Here is a 17,931-nt window from a genome sequence, read left to right as displayed (position 1 = left end):
TGGGTGGCAGACTGGGACAAGTGTGTCCCCTCTGTGCCTGGTGGCAGGACGTAGCAGAGACTGGTCTGCTGTCCCAGCCCCAGGCCTCGGAGGGCAGGAGAGGACCGACGCAGCTAGCCACTCACACTAGCCAGGGCCGGCACAGGAGCCTGGACCCCCAGCCCATAGGCAGGTAAACCCCACCCCCACCCCCTCTAAACCTTTACTGACTCAGGATGGGTATGTTCTCTTAGGAGAAAGCAGCCTTGGGGGCAGGGGTGGGTCTCCCTGGGGCCGTGGCCCAGGCCGGACTTAGTGCAGCGCTTGCTGTGTGAACACGTGAGGGTGTGTGGGATTCGGGGCCAACACGCAGAGTCAAAACTCCCTCCAGGTCCAAAAGGGCAAGAGGTTCCAGCCGCTAGTGTTTCCAAGAAATGAGTTTTAACAGGTGATACGGGTTGGGTACGAGATAGGTGCGGACCCCGTGTTGTGGCCCACCAGAGCAGACCAGGCGGTTGTGCATGGGGGCCCCCAGGGCTCCCCCAGTCTGGGAGAGGGCCCACCGTCCAGCCCCGTGCTTCCATGTGGAGAGTGGTCCCGGGCAAGGAGCCAGACAGGGCGAGGAGTGGCTGCTTCTGACAAGGCCATGAGAGCCAGAGCCCACTGAGGGTTCTAGAGGAGGCGGGGGGTAGGTTCGGTGTGTCTCTGGGGCCTGGGGTGGCCTGCCTGCCCATCATGGTCGGGGCACTGGGAGGTGGGCCCTGTGTGCAGATGCTCCGAGTGGCTCAGGTGTCTGCGAGCCGCTGGCCAGCCTCTGGGCACTCGCTGTCTGCAGCCCCACGGCAGTCAGCACAGGCTTGCTGGCGCCCACCTTTAGAGGTCTGCGAGTCTGCTGAGAAAGGAAGACCCCTCAGCTGCTGGGTGCCCGGTCCCAGGGAAGGGAGAGGGGCTCATGCACACCACATGAGCACAGGAGCCGGTGAGCCTGGCCAGGAGGGGGCTGGGGGTGTTGTGGAGGGCGGCTGCCAGGCGGAGCCTCCAGGGTCCACGTGGCACACTCGTGCCTGGCTGAGCTGGCGGCTTCGGCAGAGGGTTCCTGCCCTGCCCTGAAGACCGTTGCCAGCCAAGGGCCATCGGCGGCCTGGGCCAGTCCCCTCCCGGGACAGGAAGGCAGGTAGCGGGACACCGTGTGACCGTCCTCCACCTGTGGCCCCGCCGGCCTGCGCCCTGCCCTCCCCGGACACACACTTACTCCAGCTGGCGCCGCTCTGGGCTATGGAGGACAGGAGCACCGTGCAGTAGTCGACCTGGGGGAGGGAGAGACGTCCGGGGCAGCCTGTGGGCCCTGCCACCCCGTGGGCCTCCCCTCCCATAGCCGTGGGAACAGGTGTGAGGGCAGGGTTCCGGCATGCAGGGTGCACAGTGAGGGGGTCTGAAGCACGGGATCCCCTCCCGGGAGGGCACGCTGTCCCCAAAGTTGCCTAGGGAGGCAGGTACAGGGACTGTGCCCCCAGGGCCCTGCCCTGCCCTGCCTGGGTGCTGGGGTGCAGGGCTGAGGGGGAGGGTCCCCCGTCAGAAGAGCGCAAGGCCCACCTGCCTACCTGGGACTCCAAGCGCTTGATGCGTCTTTCTTGCTCCCTCAGCCCCCCGAGGTGCTGGGCCACGGAGTCCACCCTGCGACAGAAACCGCTGTGCACGGGGCACCCCGCAGCGGGTGACCCCGTCCTCCCGTCCCCAACCACCCAGGCCTTTTGAGGAGGTTTGGGGTCACTGAGGCCTCACTGGTGGGGTGGTCTGCCTTTGCCAGCATCTCCACATCTGGCTGTGGGGCCCTCCTGCCCTCCCTGGGCTCTCCAGGGGGCTGAGCGGCTGCCAGCGAGAGCGGGGGTCGCGGGCAGGCGGGAGCTGTGAGCCGGAAGGGATGTTGGGACGGAGCGTTTTGGGGGGCCCAGAGCAAGGACACTAGCTTTATCGGCCCCTCTGCCCCTCTCAGCTTCAGCCTCCCCAGCTCAGAACTGTGACTGGCGGGCGTGGGCCATTCCTGCTCTTGGTGGCGGAGGTCCCAGAGGGGCTCTTAGACCCCTGGCTGCCTGGGGGGGGACAGGGCCTTTGGTCTCCAGGTGGGGGTGGGGGGCTCGGGGCGCCCACGCACCTGTGGGCGGTTTTGCGCAGCACCTCCTCCTTGCTGCCCTTCCTCTGCTTCTCCAGCTTGCTCAGGTAGTTCTCCTTCTGCACCGCCTCCCACGTGACCATCTTCTGGTCCAGGGGCTCCGGCAGGTCTCTCCCTGGGAAGGCCGGACGGCCACACGCTCGGCGGCAGCCAGGGGGGCCGCGGGGCCAGGGGAGCCCCACCACAGGAGCCCTGGCACCCGCGGGGCCCGCCTTCTATTCCCCCCACCCCAAGTCACTGCCCACAGGCCCCGGGTGTGAGGGGGAGGAAGGGGATGGGCTCAGCCTGCGCCAGCTGCCCCGGGCCGGCCGGGGGCTCTGCGCGCCTGCCCGCCCCCCTGCACGTGGGGCGGGGCCTCACCCAGGTGCGCCCGCTTCTGCTCGGCCCCCTTCCGGAGCAGCCTCTTGAGCAGCAGGCTCAGGTGGCTGAGGACGATGAAGGGCGGCGCCAGGGCGGGGCGCTGGTGGTACTCCACGATGAGGTGGTAGCGCTGGAACTTCCAGAACGTGTCCGCGTTGCCCTGCACCACCTGGAACGTGTAGCTGTGGAGCCAGCGTGTGGGCGCGGAGCGCGTGTGGCCCCGGGTCCTCCGCTCGGGCCCCTGCCCAGCCCCGCGCCACTCCCGGGCCCCCGGCCGTGCCCGCTCCCGCGTTCTCTGTGCGGGCTGCGTCTGGAACGGATTCGCACACGTGGGTCTTCAACAACCCCTCTGCTCTCCTGGACGCTGCGGACCTGCCCCCGGAGCCTCCCTCCCCCGCGCCTGCGGTTCATTGCACCCCTCCTTGGGGCCCTGCACACCCGCTGTCCAGGCCCCAGCCCCGGGGGGGGGGGCGGCGCAGAGAGGCCCCTGCAGCCCCGCGTGCAGAGAGCTCAGGGATCAGGCCACCTGAACATGGCGATCAGCAGGTTCATGAGCAGCACGTTGGTGACCAGCAGGAAGGTGACCAGCAGGAGGATGACCAGCCAGTTGGCGTAGAGGTTGGGGCAGGAGGGGGAGCCCTCCTCCAGCAGCGGGTGCAGCGAGCAGTTCACACGGGCCTCTGAAACACAAGCGCACGGCGGGGGCCGCCTGGACCCACAGTCTCCGGCCTTGAGAGCTTCGTCCTCCCGTGGAGCCCGCCCGGGTGGAGGGTGCTGGCGGGGGCCCAGCTAGCCTGGCTGGTCCGGGGTTCGCTGGTGGAGCACTGAGAGTTCCTGCATAGGACACTGGTCCCACTCGCCCACCTCCTCCTGACCGGTCATCACAGCCAGGGCCTGGGCGATGGGGCACAGAAGACCCAAGTGTGTGCGGGTAGATGTGTGCTTTCCCCACCACCACCAGGGGCTCAAAGCTGGTGTGGAGAGAGCTAGCCAAGGCAGGGGTGGTCGGTCTTCCCTGCAGGACTTATCAGGGCCTTCGTAACACTGAGGCCTGTCCCATGGCACCCAGCCGGGGAGGCAAGTCTGCACCATCTCCGTTCTTCATTGGGCTGCACCTTCCTTGATCCTGATTGCCACAGGCAGTGTGGACACAGCACCTCTGGGCCATGCCAGCTCACAGAACGTTCTCGGGGCAGTGGGAGTGAGTGCGTGATCTGGGAGCAGGCAGGCATGCCCCGGGGGGCCCGAGGGTCACAGCGCCAGCCTGCCTCTCTGCCTGCTTGTGACCTCTGCCAGCCAGCACCCTGCCCTCATGGGAGGCACGGGAGGAAGGAGCAGAGCCTGAGTGCACGGGCCACAGCTGCCCAGGGTGCTTGCCACATCTTTGGGAGGGGACTCGTGGCCTTGTATGTGCACGTGCCCCATGGCCACATGGGTGCTGCCCCTGCCTGCATGCTGGACTGTTCCCATAGCTGCCCCCTGGCTCTCTGTGCTGTGTGTCCCCGGTCTCTGTCTATGTGCATGTACCTGTGTCCCCACGCTGTGCGCACGTGTCGGGTGGGTGGGGCCTGTCTTCACGTGTCTGTGGGGGGCTGTCTCCCAATTCCCGAGTGAGTTTTTGTGCCAGGCCAGGCCAGTGGGCTGCTGAGTGTGCAGAAGGGCGTGGCCAAGCAGCCTCCTCCCAGCCCTGGCCCACAGGCCTGCTGGGGGCTGAGTCACACCCCTTGTCTCTCCCCTGGGCAGCCAGGCTCCGAAGCAGTGAGACTCCCATGTCTCCCAAAGGTGCCACCAGGCCAGGCTGGAAATTAAATTGTCCCTGGTGGGGCACCTGGATGGCTCAGAGGGTTAAAGCCTCTGCCTTCGGCTCAGGTCATGATCCCAGGCTCCTGGGATCGAGCCCCGCATCGGGCTCCCTGCTCGGCGGGAAGCCTGTTTCCTCCTCTCTCTCTGCCTGCCTCTCTGCCTGCTTGTGACCTCTGTCTGCCAAATAAATACATAAATAAATGATGTTAAATTGTCCCTGGGACTGAAGCTAGACTGAAGTCAGCCCTGCAGCGTCCTCCTGGTCGCGGGCCCGGGATGGGGTGTCGCGGGGCAGGTGGCCCTCTGGCCCCAGGCCCATAGGCTCCATGGTAGAGCTTCAGTTTCCCCACCACCGACCCCCTCCCCGTGGTGGGGTTACCCAGAGGCCTGAGCAGACAGGAAGCCCAGCCCCAGGAGGGGAAGGGTCCTGCCCGGGGCCCTGAGGGAGCCGACTCAGGCCTGGCCCTGCTGACGGGCTTCGTGCTCCAGCACTCTGTCCCCGAGGCGGCCCGGGGGCTGGGACCCCCTCAGGAAGGCCTGCGCTCCATCTGCCCTCTCCGGGTAGCCCGGGGCTCCTGGGGAACTGGGGTCGTGACCCCACCATGCCACTGATCCCCAACACCAGCGTGAAGATGGGGCCCTCCGAGTGACCCGGTGTCCCCCGCCTCTCAAGGGCCCCACAGGACAGGGTGGCCAGGGGCCATACGGGGAGGGAGGCCGGGTCTGCTGAAACTAAGGGACTGGAACACTGCGGCTGAGCAAACACCGAGGGGTCACCGGGGCAGGCCCCACAGGCCCGGGGAATGGCCTCCGGCACACCCCACTTAGCCAATCCCCACGGCGGCAGCGCCCCTGCTCATCCTGGCGGCCTGTGTTGGCATCACTCACGCTCTCCCCCTGTTGACAGATCGGTACCATGCGGTGGACACGCTGACCGCGCCTCAGTAGCTTCAGGGGTCGGGGCAGGCCTGAGACCTGGTGCGCTCGTGACTGCCCTGGGGCCTGGGTCGCCCTGGTCCCGCCCCGGCTGAGCGAGCGGGCCCCCCGCGGGCCCTCCGCGGGCCCCTGGCGCTGGCTCCCCTTCCTTGAGGGGCCGGTTTCCTCTCCTCACCAAATCCCAGCCACCTCTGGGGCCTGCACAGGTGTCCCTGTCCCCCACGCCAGGGCTTCCCTGAACCTGTGCCCACCCAGCGCCCCACGGAGGAGCAGCTCCCTCTCGCCCACTACCCACTGTCCTGGGAGATCCTGGGAACCTCCCACAAGGGCCAGCTGGGGACACCTGACGGCAGGTGAGGCGCACTGGGCTGTGTCCCCGGGAGCGGCAAGGACGCTGTCAGGATTGGCCTCATGGCAGAGGGGCCTTGCCAGCAGGCGGGCCCAGGACCCTGCCCGGGGCTTCTGGAGGATGGGCGGGGGACAGAGAGGCCCGCTGCCCAGCAGGGCCGCCCGGGGTGGGTAGAGGCGCCAGTGGACGGACCAGCCCGTGATGGTTCGGGACAGACTGGGATGGGCCTGCCCAGTTTGCGGCCTCCTCGTACCTCAGTTCCTAGCCCGGTGCCCCAAATCTCGCGTCCCTGTGACAAAAAGAAATCTGCCTGGAGCTGCCCCTGGGCTGTGGGTCCTGGGGGCCAGCCTCAGGGATGTCCCCCATCTCGGCTAACTCCTGGCTAGGGCCTCACGTAACCCCAAAAGGCCCCTCTCAAGGGCCCCACGTCCAGGGTGTTGTAAAAGGAGACTTGGTAAACCAGACCCCATTCGGCTGCACCCCAAAGGGGGGGTGTCCTTGCCACGGGCTCAGAGGTGCTGCCCCTCCCCCAGGCTGTGTGCTAACCGTCGATCTCATCCAGCGGGATTTGCCCGAAGATCTGCAGGTAGGGCCGGTAGAGCACGCGGCGGAAGACCCACTCCAGGCGCCCGTCGTGGGGGTGCAGCAGCGCCTGCGTGGTCACGCCGTAGGCCACAAGCCACACGCTCAGGAAGAAGAGGAAGAAGAAGACGTCCTTTATCTCCAGGGGAGAAGCGGAGAGGTTAGTGGTCGCCCACTGGGGCTTCAGTCTCAGCCGCCCCGGGAGCCAGGGCAGCCCAGGTACGGCCAGGGGCTCACCATGCGCTCCACGATGATGATCTTGGGGCCCAGCTGCTTGTGGACGGCAAAGATGTGGATGAGTCGGAGCGTGAACACCATGAAGTCAACGGCCAGGACCGTGCGGCCCGCCTCGAACATCGAGGGCACCATCCTGGGGGAGGGGGTGGGTTGGAAGGGCTGCTAGTGCCCCGAGAGAGGAAGGAGCTTCCTCTAGGACACAGCACGGGCGGCAGGGACAAGCCAGAACTTCTGAGCCCTTTCCTGGTTTCATTCTACAGGCGACCTTGCCCACTGGCCCAACCGAGGTGGCCCGTTAGGCCTCTGAGCCCCACAGACCTGCAGGTGACACCAACAATGAACAGAAAGATGGCCACCATGTCACACTTGTTCCAGTTATCGTCCACGTAGAGCGTGAACTTTTTCATCAGATGTGTGTCCTCGTCCGTGAAGAATCCCTAGCAGAGGGGCAGACAGTCCGCTGACGGCTCACTGGAGACAGCCCTGCCCAGCCCAGGCTGGGGCTGGTGGGGATCAGGGCTCAGCCTGGAGCTGGGACCGGGGCTCAGTGGGCTTGGCCCACCACTAACCTGCCGGATCTCTTCCAGCACCAGTGTAAAGACCCAGAAGTACAGGGTGACCTCAGGCCCAGACGGCCCCTGGGGAGGTGGCCTGAAGTCGACCAGCAGGACGTAGGCGAACAGGAACAGGAATGCAAAGTACATGACCACATTCCCCAGGAACACGGTCACGGGCGCGCCCCAAAACATGCGCCAGCGCGTGAGCAGGAAGGCAGCACGGGGCCCTGGGTGTCCCTGAGCCCTTGGTGTCTCGGCCAACTCCTCTGGCCTGCAGCACAGGAAGACCACAGCCGGCGGTGAGGCAGGCAGCCAGGTGTCCCACGGAGTGAGTGCCGCCCCCGGCCAGCCCACCCCGCGGCCCGTACCCACTGCCCGGGCTGCAGAGCAGGCTCTTCTCCGTGTCCAGACTGTCCAGTTCCTGCAGGCCCTCAGGGCCCGTCCTCAGCGGGGCCTCCTCACTGCAAGCACAGGGGACCCTCAGGGCCTGTGGCAAGGGCACCAGCTAGCAAAGGAAGTGCTGAATGCACTGAGAAGGTCTGCACACAGCAGGACCCACAGAGATGCTGGATGCGGGGAGCTGGTGAGATGCGGTACCCTCAAAGCCCACCCTCCGCCACCAGTGGCTGGCAAGGTGGCGGCCGCCTGCCCCCAACACACCTGAAGGTGATGAAGTTGGTATAGATGAGGGCTGGGCAGAGGAAGGCACACAGCAGCCGTAGGATGGGCGTGCCCGACGCCATGTCCCCCCACCAGATCTTGGTCAGGAAAGCCTGAAACAAAGGCACCGCCATGGCCCCCCACCCCACCCCGTGGCCCATGCTGTGCCTGGCACCAGGTGCGCCCTCCCAGGCTCTGCCAAAGCCTCGCCCTGCACCCCGGGGGCAGATCCTTCACGGGATGAGGCGAGACCAGGTTTAGGGGTGCGGGAGAGCCACACGGAGGAGGCGGCCCCTCTGCTGAGACCCACAGCGGACAAAGGGCCAGCCCGGGGCAGAGAGAAGGAAGCCAGGCAGGAGCCTTCTAGGAACAGGGCTGCCCGTCCTGCGCACCTGGCCGTGACCAGGACTTGGGGAGCGGAGGCAGGCGAGGCCAATCCCCCAAAGCCAGGCGCTCACCTGCACCCCATCATGGGCAAAGAAGGCCTTGGTGTCGGCCTCGGTGGCCAGGTGCAGACAGGTGGCCCTGCTCCAGCCGCGGTTTCTGCGCACCAGCAGCGCGAACGCGCGGTCCTCACTGTTGCCGTAGCACTCGGAGAAGAGGCCTGCGCAGGGACCCCGGCCACTGGCCGCCACGCTCCTCCTCCTGGGCCCCGAGCTGCGTCCACCTCCCCACAGGGACTCTGACCGTGCCCGCCTGCCCTGCTCTTCCCTCCCCCGTCGGCACCCCGCGTGCCCCGACCGAGTGGCCGCAGGACCCAGGGTGTGCCCAAGGCCACCGCTGCGGACCCCCCGTCCCTCTGTGAGAATGAACGTTAGGGTCCACATCCCCACTAAGAGGAGGCTCTGCGGTGGCCCTGGGCCCCCGCCCCGGGCGCCCCCTGCCCCATGCGCCCCCAGCCCCGTGCGCGCCCCCCACCCCACGGGCTGCGTCGCTGCCCGCCGGCCGGTGCTCACCCAGGGCCAGCTGCTCGTACTTGGCCTCCCTCACCGGGCGGCGCACCCCCGCCCCCGCCTCCAGGTGCGACATCTCTCTGAGGATCTTGCAGGCGGCCAGAGCAGCGGCCACCCCCTCCTGGCCCTAGGAGGCAGGGTGTGAGGAGGCCGGTATCCCCGCCCCTCCCCGGCCCCCCAGGAGCCCGGGGCCAACCCACCATGGCCCAGAAGTAGGTGGCCATCTCGTGGCGGTTCTGCAGCACGGCCCAGAGGAACAGATCCCGCCAGGGGTTCTCGCTCCTCCGGTTCAGATCCAGCAGCCACTTCCGGCCCTCAGGCCGCCTGGCCGGTCCCCGCTCCTGGAGAACAGGCCGGTCAGCCTCCTGGGGACCCCTCCCAGCTCTCCCGGCCTCCTGGCCACCGGCCCGCTCACCTCCTGGTAGAGCCCGCGACAGGCGTCGTGCAGGAAGTCCTTGAGCAGGCGGGAGACGTCGTGCAGGGAGAAGGCGGGCAGGCCGGTGGGCGGCTCGCGGGCCTGCTGGGCGCCCAGGCCGGCCAGGGTCAGCCGGCCCTCCTCGTGCTTGCGCTGCAGCAGGTCGAACAGCAGGCTCTTGGGGGGCGTGGAGCGGTACAGCTGCTGCAGCCGCCCGTACGTCAGGAAGTCCCCCACGTCGGCGCCATTGTCCACGAAGAGACGCACGAACTCGGGCTTGTCACTCACCAGCGCGTCCATCATCACCTCCTCCAGGTCACAGGACTGGGGCCGTCACGGGACATGCCCAGGGGGTGACGCAGAGACGGGCAGAGTGAGTGGGAGCCAGTGTGCAGGGAGCCCCCCAGTTCAGCACCCCAGCCTGTCCCTCCGAGCCAGCTCCGGGCCACCAGGGGCCACAAGTCCCGGGGCATCCGGCAGGCCCGTCCTCCCTGGGGGCCATGTGCGGGGAGCCCCAGCAGGTGCCCTGCTCTCCCCGCCCCACCCCTGGCCACAGCGGGCAGGAAGGAACCTGCCAGGAACCCTAGGGAACACCGTCCGCCCCCAGGCCCCCACAGAGTCCCCGCCCTGGGTCGGCCAGAAACGAGGCTCGGGAGGCATCGGCTGGCCGACGGGCGGGCACCTTCCACTCCACGTCCCCGTTGAAGATCTCGCTCCTGGCGATGTCCACGCGGTCCCAGGCCACGGCCAGCTTGAGCTCGTCCAGGTAGTCCTGCGCCTCCTGGCTGTGGCTCTTGCAGGCTTGGACAGAGTGGGCGGGGCATGAGGGCGAACCTAGGGGTCCCTAGGGGCCAGGCACAGAGCCAGGGGCCGTGGGACACAGCGGCGGTCACCCCACACCCGCCCAGGCCTCTCACCTTTCACCAGCGCTTTAAGGATGACCGTGTCCAGCTCCTCGGTGCCCTCCTGCTCGAAGTCGTGCACGGTGAGCAGGTGCGGGTGGCCGGTGATGTTCTGCAGCTGGGACACCAGGACAAGGGCCCTGAGGTGGCCCTGGGGGCAGGGACGCGCTGGTGGACAGGCACGGGCTGGGCACCCGGCATGTGAGGCGGGTCTCAGTGAGCAGGCCAGCGTGCCCGGGGCACGGGGGCAGCATCACCCCAGCCCGGGGGGCCCACTCCGAGCTCCCTTGCTCCGGGGCCCGAGGCTGAGTCAGTTGGGAGGCTTTGTGGGGAGACGAAAGACGCTGGGGCCCTGCGCGTGGGGCGGGGGCACAGAGGCACCCAGAGGATTAGTCCCAGCTCTGCCGTGCCTGGGAACAGGGGATGGGACAGGGAGGGGGGCCTCGGCCTTCAGGTCCCACGTCCCGGGGAGGCGCCTACCAGCTTGGTCCAGTGTACGATGTCTTCCCAGCGGAAGTGTTCGCCCGGAAACTTCTCTTTAAACTGCTTCTCGGCCACCTGGGGCACCAGGAGGTGGGGCTGGTTCATCAAGGCGGCCAGCACGTCCGCGACGCCTCCTGAGCCTGCCAGGACCAGCCACGGGGCGGCGTGCTCCACGGCCCTGGAGATCCTCTGCGGCGGCAAGGGCGGGGAGCAGACCCCACGTCAGCCTGGGCGCCCTCCTTGGCCCGTGTGCCGGACATGCCCTGTCCCAGGATGGACAGGGTCCTGCCGGCAGCCACGGCCAGTCGGGGGGGCTCCCGCTGGGCCCTCGCTGGCCCCCCCCCCGGCCCTACCTCCAGGGTGCTGGGGTCACCATTGACCAGCAGACAGAGGACAGGGATCTCGATGCTGCCAGTGCCTGCGGACAGAGCACCGTGAGGTCCGCCCTGGCGCCCAGGCATGTGGTCGGGGGGCTTGCACCTCCCTGTGGGGCAGCCACGTGCTCTGACCACCAACCCCGACGCTTTCTGAGCAAACGCCGGCCCAGAGGCTGTTTCTAGCCAAGTGTGGGCTCCGGAGTGCATACCGCACACACCAGCCCCTCCGCCTGGGGACTGCTATGGCCCCTCACGGCCATTTCCACAAAAAGGAACGTCTGTGAAGTCAGAAGTTCAGTCCCTGGCTGCACCGGCCACAGTTAGGTGCCCAGCGTCTAACCGCGTCGCGGCGGCAAGCTCTCCCGCCGCTCCGCAGACCCTTGGAGGCCCCAGAAGCAAACAAAAAGGTGAGGGAGGGGCCTCGGCCGGTTCCGTCCCCACATAAACTGGAAACGAGGTGTCGGCGTGTGAGGCCGCTGGTGCTGGGCCGCCAGGCGCCCTGAGCGGCCTCGGGATGGAAGCCGGCAGCCCGATCGGGGTGTGTGGGCCGTGCAGACGTCAGCGCCCCGGAGCCCCGCCCCCCCCCCCCCCCCGGGTTTCAGCATGGCTGGGGTTGTGACGAGCTCCCCGCTAGCACACGCTCCAGGTTGCTTACGAGTATCAAGCAGAGCATCGAGCATCGTAAGCAAACACGGGGCTGCGAGGACCGGGAATCGCCTTCACACCCAAGAGCGGCCGGCACTCAGGGAACACCGCCCTCTGGTGTCGGCGTACCTCCCGCCGGTGCAGGGAAACGGGCTCTCAAAACCCGCAGATCCGTTTTCCTCCCAAAGCCCGGAGCCCACGGGAAGAGCTTGTGGCCGGGGCCGCCCGTGCAAACACACCAGCAAGTGCTCCGCCGCCCCGTGGGGGGAGTCGCTGCCCGACAGCTCCGCTCCCCACACGCCGGCGCCTTCCCCTCCCCGACGGCTCACAGCCCGGCCTCCGCACCTGGCCGGCCCTCGCCTTCAGCCTGGAAGCCCCACCTGCCCACCTGGTCGTCCTTCCGGCCCTGCCCACGCGCTGTGCCCCCGGGGCAGGCCTCACCCCCGTAGCCGGTCCTCTGCTCTGAAATGTGCTTCTCCAGCTTGAGCCTCAGCTCCGTCAGCCCGTCCCCTTTCCCGGACGGCCCGGGCTCCACCAGGATGAAGTGCGCCTGGTTGTTGTCCAGGGAGCAGAGGGGGCCCCGGCCGCTGCCCTCGTCCGCGGGGTAGTGGACAGGGCTGTGCTCCTGAAATGCAGCCCCGCACGCAGCATGAGGCCCGGGCCAGGTCTGCTCTGCGGGACCTGCTCCCACCCCAGCCAGGGGGCGGTTGCGCGGCTGTTGCCAGGCCGAGGCGGGGTGCAGTGGGGGGCGCCCGGGGGCCGGGGGCGGTCAGGAATGGTCCTCCCAATGGAACCAGGGCGGGAGAAAGTTCCCCTCACTCCCCGGCCCTGCCTTAGACAGACCCTGGGCTGGGAGCCGAGGCCGCTCGCCCCGGGCTTGCCCAGACGTGCTGGTGACCGTCTTTGCCTCGGTCCTGGTCCCGGGCAGAGGGTGGGTCTGCGCTGGCTGGGGGCCCGGAGGACCCCTCCCCATGCTATTCCCTGGCCAATGCTGCCACCTGCTGGCCGTGTGCAGGCCCCCCCCCTTTCCTCCCCTTGACCTCGTGGCTTCTCCTCCCCTCCCATAGCTTCCCCTCAGTGTCCCAAGCCTTCAGGGTGCCCGCCCCCCGCCCCGCCCCCAGACCCTGAGGGCAGAGGCTGCTCTGTCCACGGCAGGTCTGGTACACGAGGGCCTCAGGAGACGTTTGCCAAATAACCAATGGGCAGCAGATGGGGGGATGTGGTCAGCCTTTGAGACGGCACGGGTGGCCTCCTCGGCAGACACCCCTCCCACTGGGGCGAGGGATACTCGCGGGCCATGGGCTCCTCCCTGCCCCCCAGGTCCACCTTGCCTAGCCGCCCCGACGGTCCAAGACAGACGCTCACCTGGGCATTGTCCAGAAGCTGACGATGCAGGACGCGGCCCAGCGAGGCAAGGCCAATGGCCACCACGCGGGCCCGGGTGGACGTGCTGGCCAGCGAGTGGTCACGCACGGCCTGTCCGACGTACCGGGCAAGGCCCACGCGAAGCGCGCTGGTCAGGATCCAGGCCCCTGCGGCATGCGGCTCAGTGTGCCTGCGCCCCCCTCCCCGCCCCGGTCCTCCTCCGCCCGTGGGCAGGCCCGCGTCCCCAGACCCATGGGAGCCGCATGGGACCGGGCCCCTGGGGGCCCCCTGGACAGCAGGCCACGGCTCTGCCCTGTGGCCTGCACGGGGGCCCAGAGCCTGGAGGGTTTCTCCAAATTAGGAAGCGCTCTGCCCCGTGGGGTCTGTCAGCCTCTGCAGCGAGAGAGCTCTGAAACCCCTGGACCTTGCGCAGGGTCTCCACAGGCTCAGGCGGCCTGCGCAGGAAGCCCGATAAGCTGGTTCTGACCTAGTCCAGCCAGACTGCCCCCCCCGAGGGAGGCGGAGAGGGTGGTGGGGGCCCACCCGCAGACATGGGGTCCCACTGCCATCCCTGAGGTGTCTTGCTGAGGCCCACAGGGTGCCCCTGCAGCTCCTGAAGGAGGCCCCGGCCCCCAGGGGGGAACCTCGGCCGCAGCCCTCCTCCTGAGGAGCTGCTCTCACCTTGGGCCGCACAGAGGAAGCCGCACGGGCCCATGGGCTGGGGCGCTCCCCGCTCAGGGCTCTGGCGGAGCCTCACCTGTGCTCTGGGCCGCCTTCACCAGCCCCTTGCGCAGGACGTCCCGCAGCCAGGACTTCATGGCGAATGGACGCTCCTCGCCCACCAGGGACACCACGAGGTTGGGGGCAGGCAGGTGCCACTCAGCCAGCAGGAGGTTGAAGAGCTCAGAGGGGGCCACGTCGCTGGGCACCTTCACAAACTGTGGGGCAGGATGACCACAGCCTCAGGGTGCTGGGGTGGGTGCCGGGTGGGGGTGCTGGACCTGGGGGCACTGGGCGCAGGGACATGGCACAGGGTGCTGGGCACTGGGTGCTAGCATGGGGGCACTGGCTTTGGGGGTCCTGGGCATTGGTGCACTGGGTGTGGGGTGCTGGGCACAAGGGCGCTGGGGGGCACTGGCACAGGGGCCATGTGGGTGCTGGCCCTGAGGAGAGAGGCTAATACCCTTTAGGGCAGGGTGGCTGTAGGAAGCCAGGGCTCAGCCGGGTCCTGCCTTGACCTGCCTGTGCCCCAGGCAGCACGGACTCCCGTCTGGGCCTTGCTTTCTTCTCCTTGGGGGGGACGTGTGGAGAGAGGAGGGGTCCTGGCTGTGCGTGTGGGGGTGGGAGACGGGGGCCAGAGGTCACGGGCAGCTCTGCACCCTGCCTCCCCTGGGGGCTCTGAACCCAGCCCTGAGAGCACGCTCCATGTTCAGGGGAGGCGCTGGGAGCTCAGGGGTGGCAGCAGGCACTCGGTGGTCTGGTCGGGCCCCCAAGGCGTGAGGGCACAGCGGCGGGGTGCGCAGGACGGCAACCCTTACCTTGCCTCGCTTCTTCCCAGACCCTCCAAATTCGATCTCACCCCGGCACAGGCCAGACCCCGAGCCTGACGCAACCATCCTGGGGCCCCCCGGACAGCTGCCCCCGGCCTCCGGCATGAGGACCGCTCTGCAGGGACAGAGCCAACCCATGAGGGCAGGAGCGGCAAACCGTGCCCCCCTCCCCGGCTCCCGTGACGGCAGAGATCAGGGGCCACAGCCGCCTCTGCTTCAGGGCCCTCCCCGGCCGCCAGCCTGGCCTAGAACCCCACCGTGAGGTTCACAAGGCCTTTCACACTCGGCTTCAGTTGCAGGAGACTCCCACACCCCACCCCTTCCCAGAAGACAAGGGGACGCATCCTGGCCCCTCTACCTGGCTCCCCAGCCTGCTGCTCACCCTGCCCTGGGGCGCCTCAGGCCGGCCACTCTAGTCACCACTCCGGCAGAGGCTTTGCTGGGGGGCGGGCGTCCTAGAAACCCAGAACGTCCTATGGGCTTCGGGACACGCAGCCCACCTACCCCACACCCCCGCCGGGCCCAGGATGGGGATGGACATCTTGGCTGTGCCTGGGCAGGGAGGGGGGCCAGCTGGTAAGGTCAGCTGGTGCCCACAGCTCAGGAGCAGAGGCCTGAGGGGGGCCCTGGGAAGACTGTGTGGATGTGGGGGAGGGACAGACCACCGTCCTTGCCTGGAGGTCCGGAGGGGAAGGCACCCTGCCCCGGGCTCTTCCCACCCAGTTCCTGCCCTGCCCCCTGCCCACAGCCAAGCTCCGAGCCCAGCGCTGCTCCTCGGACGCTCTCCGGCAGCTCACCGGGCACACAGGGCTGGGGCTCCACGACCGGCCCGGGGGGCAAGGAGCTGGCTCCCAAGGGCCTGCCTGGCTGGGGCACCCCCAGGTCTCCCCAACCCACCAGCCCCCACCTCCCAGCCTCCTGGCTCCAGCCGATTTTCTCGGCCGATTTGGGGTGGGGAGTGAGCCTGCAGGACAGGGGTCTCCCCAGAGCCCAGGGCCCTGCATTCTGGGACAGCCAAGCGGCCTCGCCCCCCCACCCCCACCCCGTGAAGCCAGGTCTCCCCACCATCTCGGCTGCCCAGCCACAGCTCCAGACCCCCTCCCTCTGAGCTAGTTTCCCAGCTTCTCGGGGCGCCCGCTGCACCCCCCCGACATGTCCTTCAGTGAAACCCCTTCCCGTGGCAGCTCCCCCGTCGGCCCACCCTGTGTTTGTTAGAGGGGGGCCGCCTGTGTTCACGGGCGGGGGCGCAACCCTGCCTGCACGACAGGGACCTGCACCCCCATGGCCCACCCCGCTGGGCCCCCAGACGGACACATCCAAGTCCCAACTCCCGGCACCTGTGGACGGGGCGTCCCGTGGAATGAGTCGAGGTCGTTGGGCAGCTCCTAACTCAGGCACCGGTGTCCTCGCAAGGAAGGGGTAGAAACCCACGTGAACTCACAGGCCGAGGCCGGGGCAATGTGCCCCAAGCCCAGGACTGCCTGGAGTCCCGGAAGCCGGGAGAGGAGAGGCAGGACCCCCAGCTGCTCTTGGAGAGGTTGCGGTCCCGGAAGGTGACGCACAGTGCTGGGTCCTGTGTGAGGCCGTCCGGGACACTCCTGCAGCCACCAGCCCAGAGGCCCAAGGAGGAACTGAGGTGGACAGGCTTGCTGGTGCCCCCCCGGGCCCCCCGCAGACCCCAGGCCAGAGTGAGCTCCCCCCACGCTCCCCTGCATCCAGGCCTGGCCCCCCAGGTGGGATGCAAATCCTCCTGGCTTCCCCTCCCTCGCAGCCCCTGGCTTCCCCCTCCCGGAGAAGGAAACTGGGTGGGATTTGAATGTGGCTTTTCCAAGCTGGTGACTGTTTACCAGGAGGTGGGGACCTGGACAAGGCCTGGGTGTGTCTGGGCAGCGACAAGGCCCAGGCCAGGGCCCATGGGAGGGGGGACAGGGCATTTCCAACAAAGTCCCGCAGATAGGGTGGCTCAGAGCCCTTGGCTCCCGGCTCCAGAAGTCCCACATCAAGGTGTCAGGGGCCCCTCCCTGCCCCTCTGGCTCCTGGGGCTCCAGGTGTCCCCGGGCAGTGGTCCCCGGGGCCCCAGTCTCTGCTTCCGTCCCTCCGTGGCCTTTCCTGTGTCTCTGTCCAAACGTCCCTCATCGCGTGGGGACACTGGTCGACGGATAGGGCCCACTGTCCCCACCCTGGCCTCATCTTCACCAGTGACGCCTGTGAAGACGGCATCCCCTGATCAGTCCCATTCTGGGGTTCTGGGGGACATTCCTCTACCCACGGTCCAGGTGGCGAGGTAGGGAGAGTGTGTGGCTCGCTGGGGGAGGGGGGCGGCCAGGACAGGGACCGCGGGGCTGCTGTCTGGGACCAGCCCGCCCTCCCTCCCACCTGCCCAGGACCTGTCAGGCCAGCTGCCAGTCTGGTCCCTTCTGGCCATATCTGGACATGCTGCGAGCAGGAGGCATACAGTGGGGTGTGGGGGGGCTGGGGGTTTGGGGCCCGGGGCCCAGTCCTCAGGCTGGCTGGTCGGGGGCGGGGCCTGGCAGGGATGGCAGGGGTGGTCGCTGGCCTTCCCTCTCTGACTCTGGGCCTCTGGCCTCACTGACGGGACATGGGGTTCCGAGCAGGAGTGGGGGGCGCCAACCTCATCATCCAACCGCCACCCCTCACCCCCCATCCAGCCTGGGAACAGGGTGGGGAGAGCATTTGGGCGTGATGCCAGGCGCTGGGGGCGCTGGGGGCGCTGGGGGCGCTGGGGCGGCACATTGCCCGTGGCCAGGCAAATGGGCCCGGTGGGCAGGGCATGCAAATAGGCAGGATTTGCATGAGCAGGTGTCTGGGGCTTCAATGCCCTCCTTGTTCCTGGGGTGGGGGGAGTCAAGGGAGCCGCGGTGGGAGCCTGTCTGACCCCTGGTTGGAGTCCTGTCCCCCATCCTGATCGGGGAAATGGAGGCAAAATCTCCAGTCCTGTCCGCAGAAGTAGTGGAGGCTCTCGCGTGGGGCCAACAGCCGTCAGGGAAACGGCCCCAGCGCGGACGCGGCCAGGCAGCTGGGCCCCGGGAGTCCCGCTCCAGCTCCTCCCCACGCTGTGGGACCTCGGGCAGGCCCCTCAGCCTCTCTGGGCCCTTCTCTTCCTCCGGGAGATGCGGGGGGAGAGCAGCAGGGAGAAGGCCCCAACCAGTCCCACACCACGCTCTGCAGGCCAGAGGGCAGCACGGTGGCCGCCCTGTCCCCGCGTGAGGATGCGGGTCTCGCTGGGGCAGGCGTGGAGGGCGCGGAGCAGGGAGAGGGCAGTGCGGACAGGGGCTGCCTTGGAGCCCCCACCTCCTCTCCTGGTGGTTTGGGCAGACCGGGACCCCAGGCCTTGGGGCCATCCCTCCTCCCCAGACTCCCCCCGAGCGCTGGCTGTGGGCCAGGGGCAGAGGGGCCTCCCCTTCCCAAAGGCCCTGCCTCACCCACAGAGAGGCCGTCCCACCAGGGTTCCCTCCAGACCCAGTGACTGAAACAGGAGTCAAGGAGGTGGCCAGAGCCCGTCCCCTCCCACAGCACCCGCCGCCCCGCCTGGGAGCAGGGGACCCCTCCACCGCTCCCACCTGGAGACGGGCAGCCCGGGGCACCTA

General features: G+C 68.3%; 1 protein-coding gene across 1 annotated transcript; it reads right to left on the bottom strand.

Moving 5' to 3' along the window:
* Positions 1-398: 398 nt before the first annotated feature.
* TRPM5 (transient receptor potential cation channel subfamily M member 5) lies at positions 399-15,990 on the bottom strand. The gene is given in 25 exon segments (XM_082749150.1): positions 399-868; positions 1,232-1,286; positions 1,581-1,653; positions 2,132-2,264; positions 2,510-2,691; positions 3,036-3,189; positions 6,144-6,318; positions 6,417-6,549; positions 6,735-6,853; positions 6,986-7,244; positions 7,342-7,434; positions 7,634-7,746; positions 8,092-8,237; positions 8,590-8,713; positions 8,787-8,968; positions 8,971-9,325; positions 9,684-9,802; positions 9,919-10,021; positions 10,384-10,575; positions 10,740-10,804; positions 11,850-12,033; positions 12,774-12,940; positions 13,531-13,711; positions 14,312-14,438; positions 15,661-15,990. Coding segments are annotated over 24 exon segments (3,528 nt in total). The 5' UTR covers positions 14,429-14,438; positions 15,661-15,990; the 3' UTR covers positions 399-764.
* Positions 15,991-17,931: the final 1,941 nt, after the last annotated feature.

The sequence above is a fragment of the Mustela nivalis genome (genome assembly GCF_964662115.1).
Source record: "Mustela nivalis genome assembly, chromosome: 9".
NCBI lineage: Eukaryota > Metazoa > Chordata > Mammalia > Carnivora > Mustelidae > Mustela > Mustela nivalis.
This window is presented reverse-complemented; position numbering and strand designations above follow the sequence as displayed.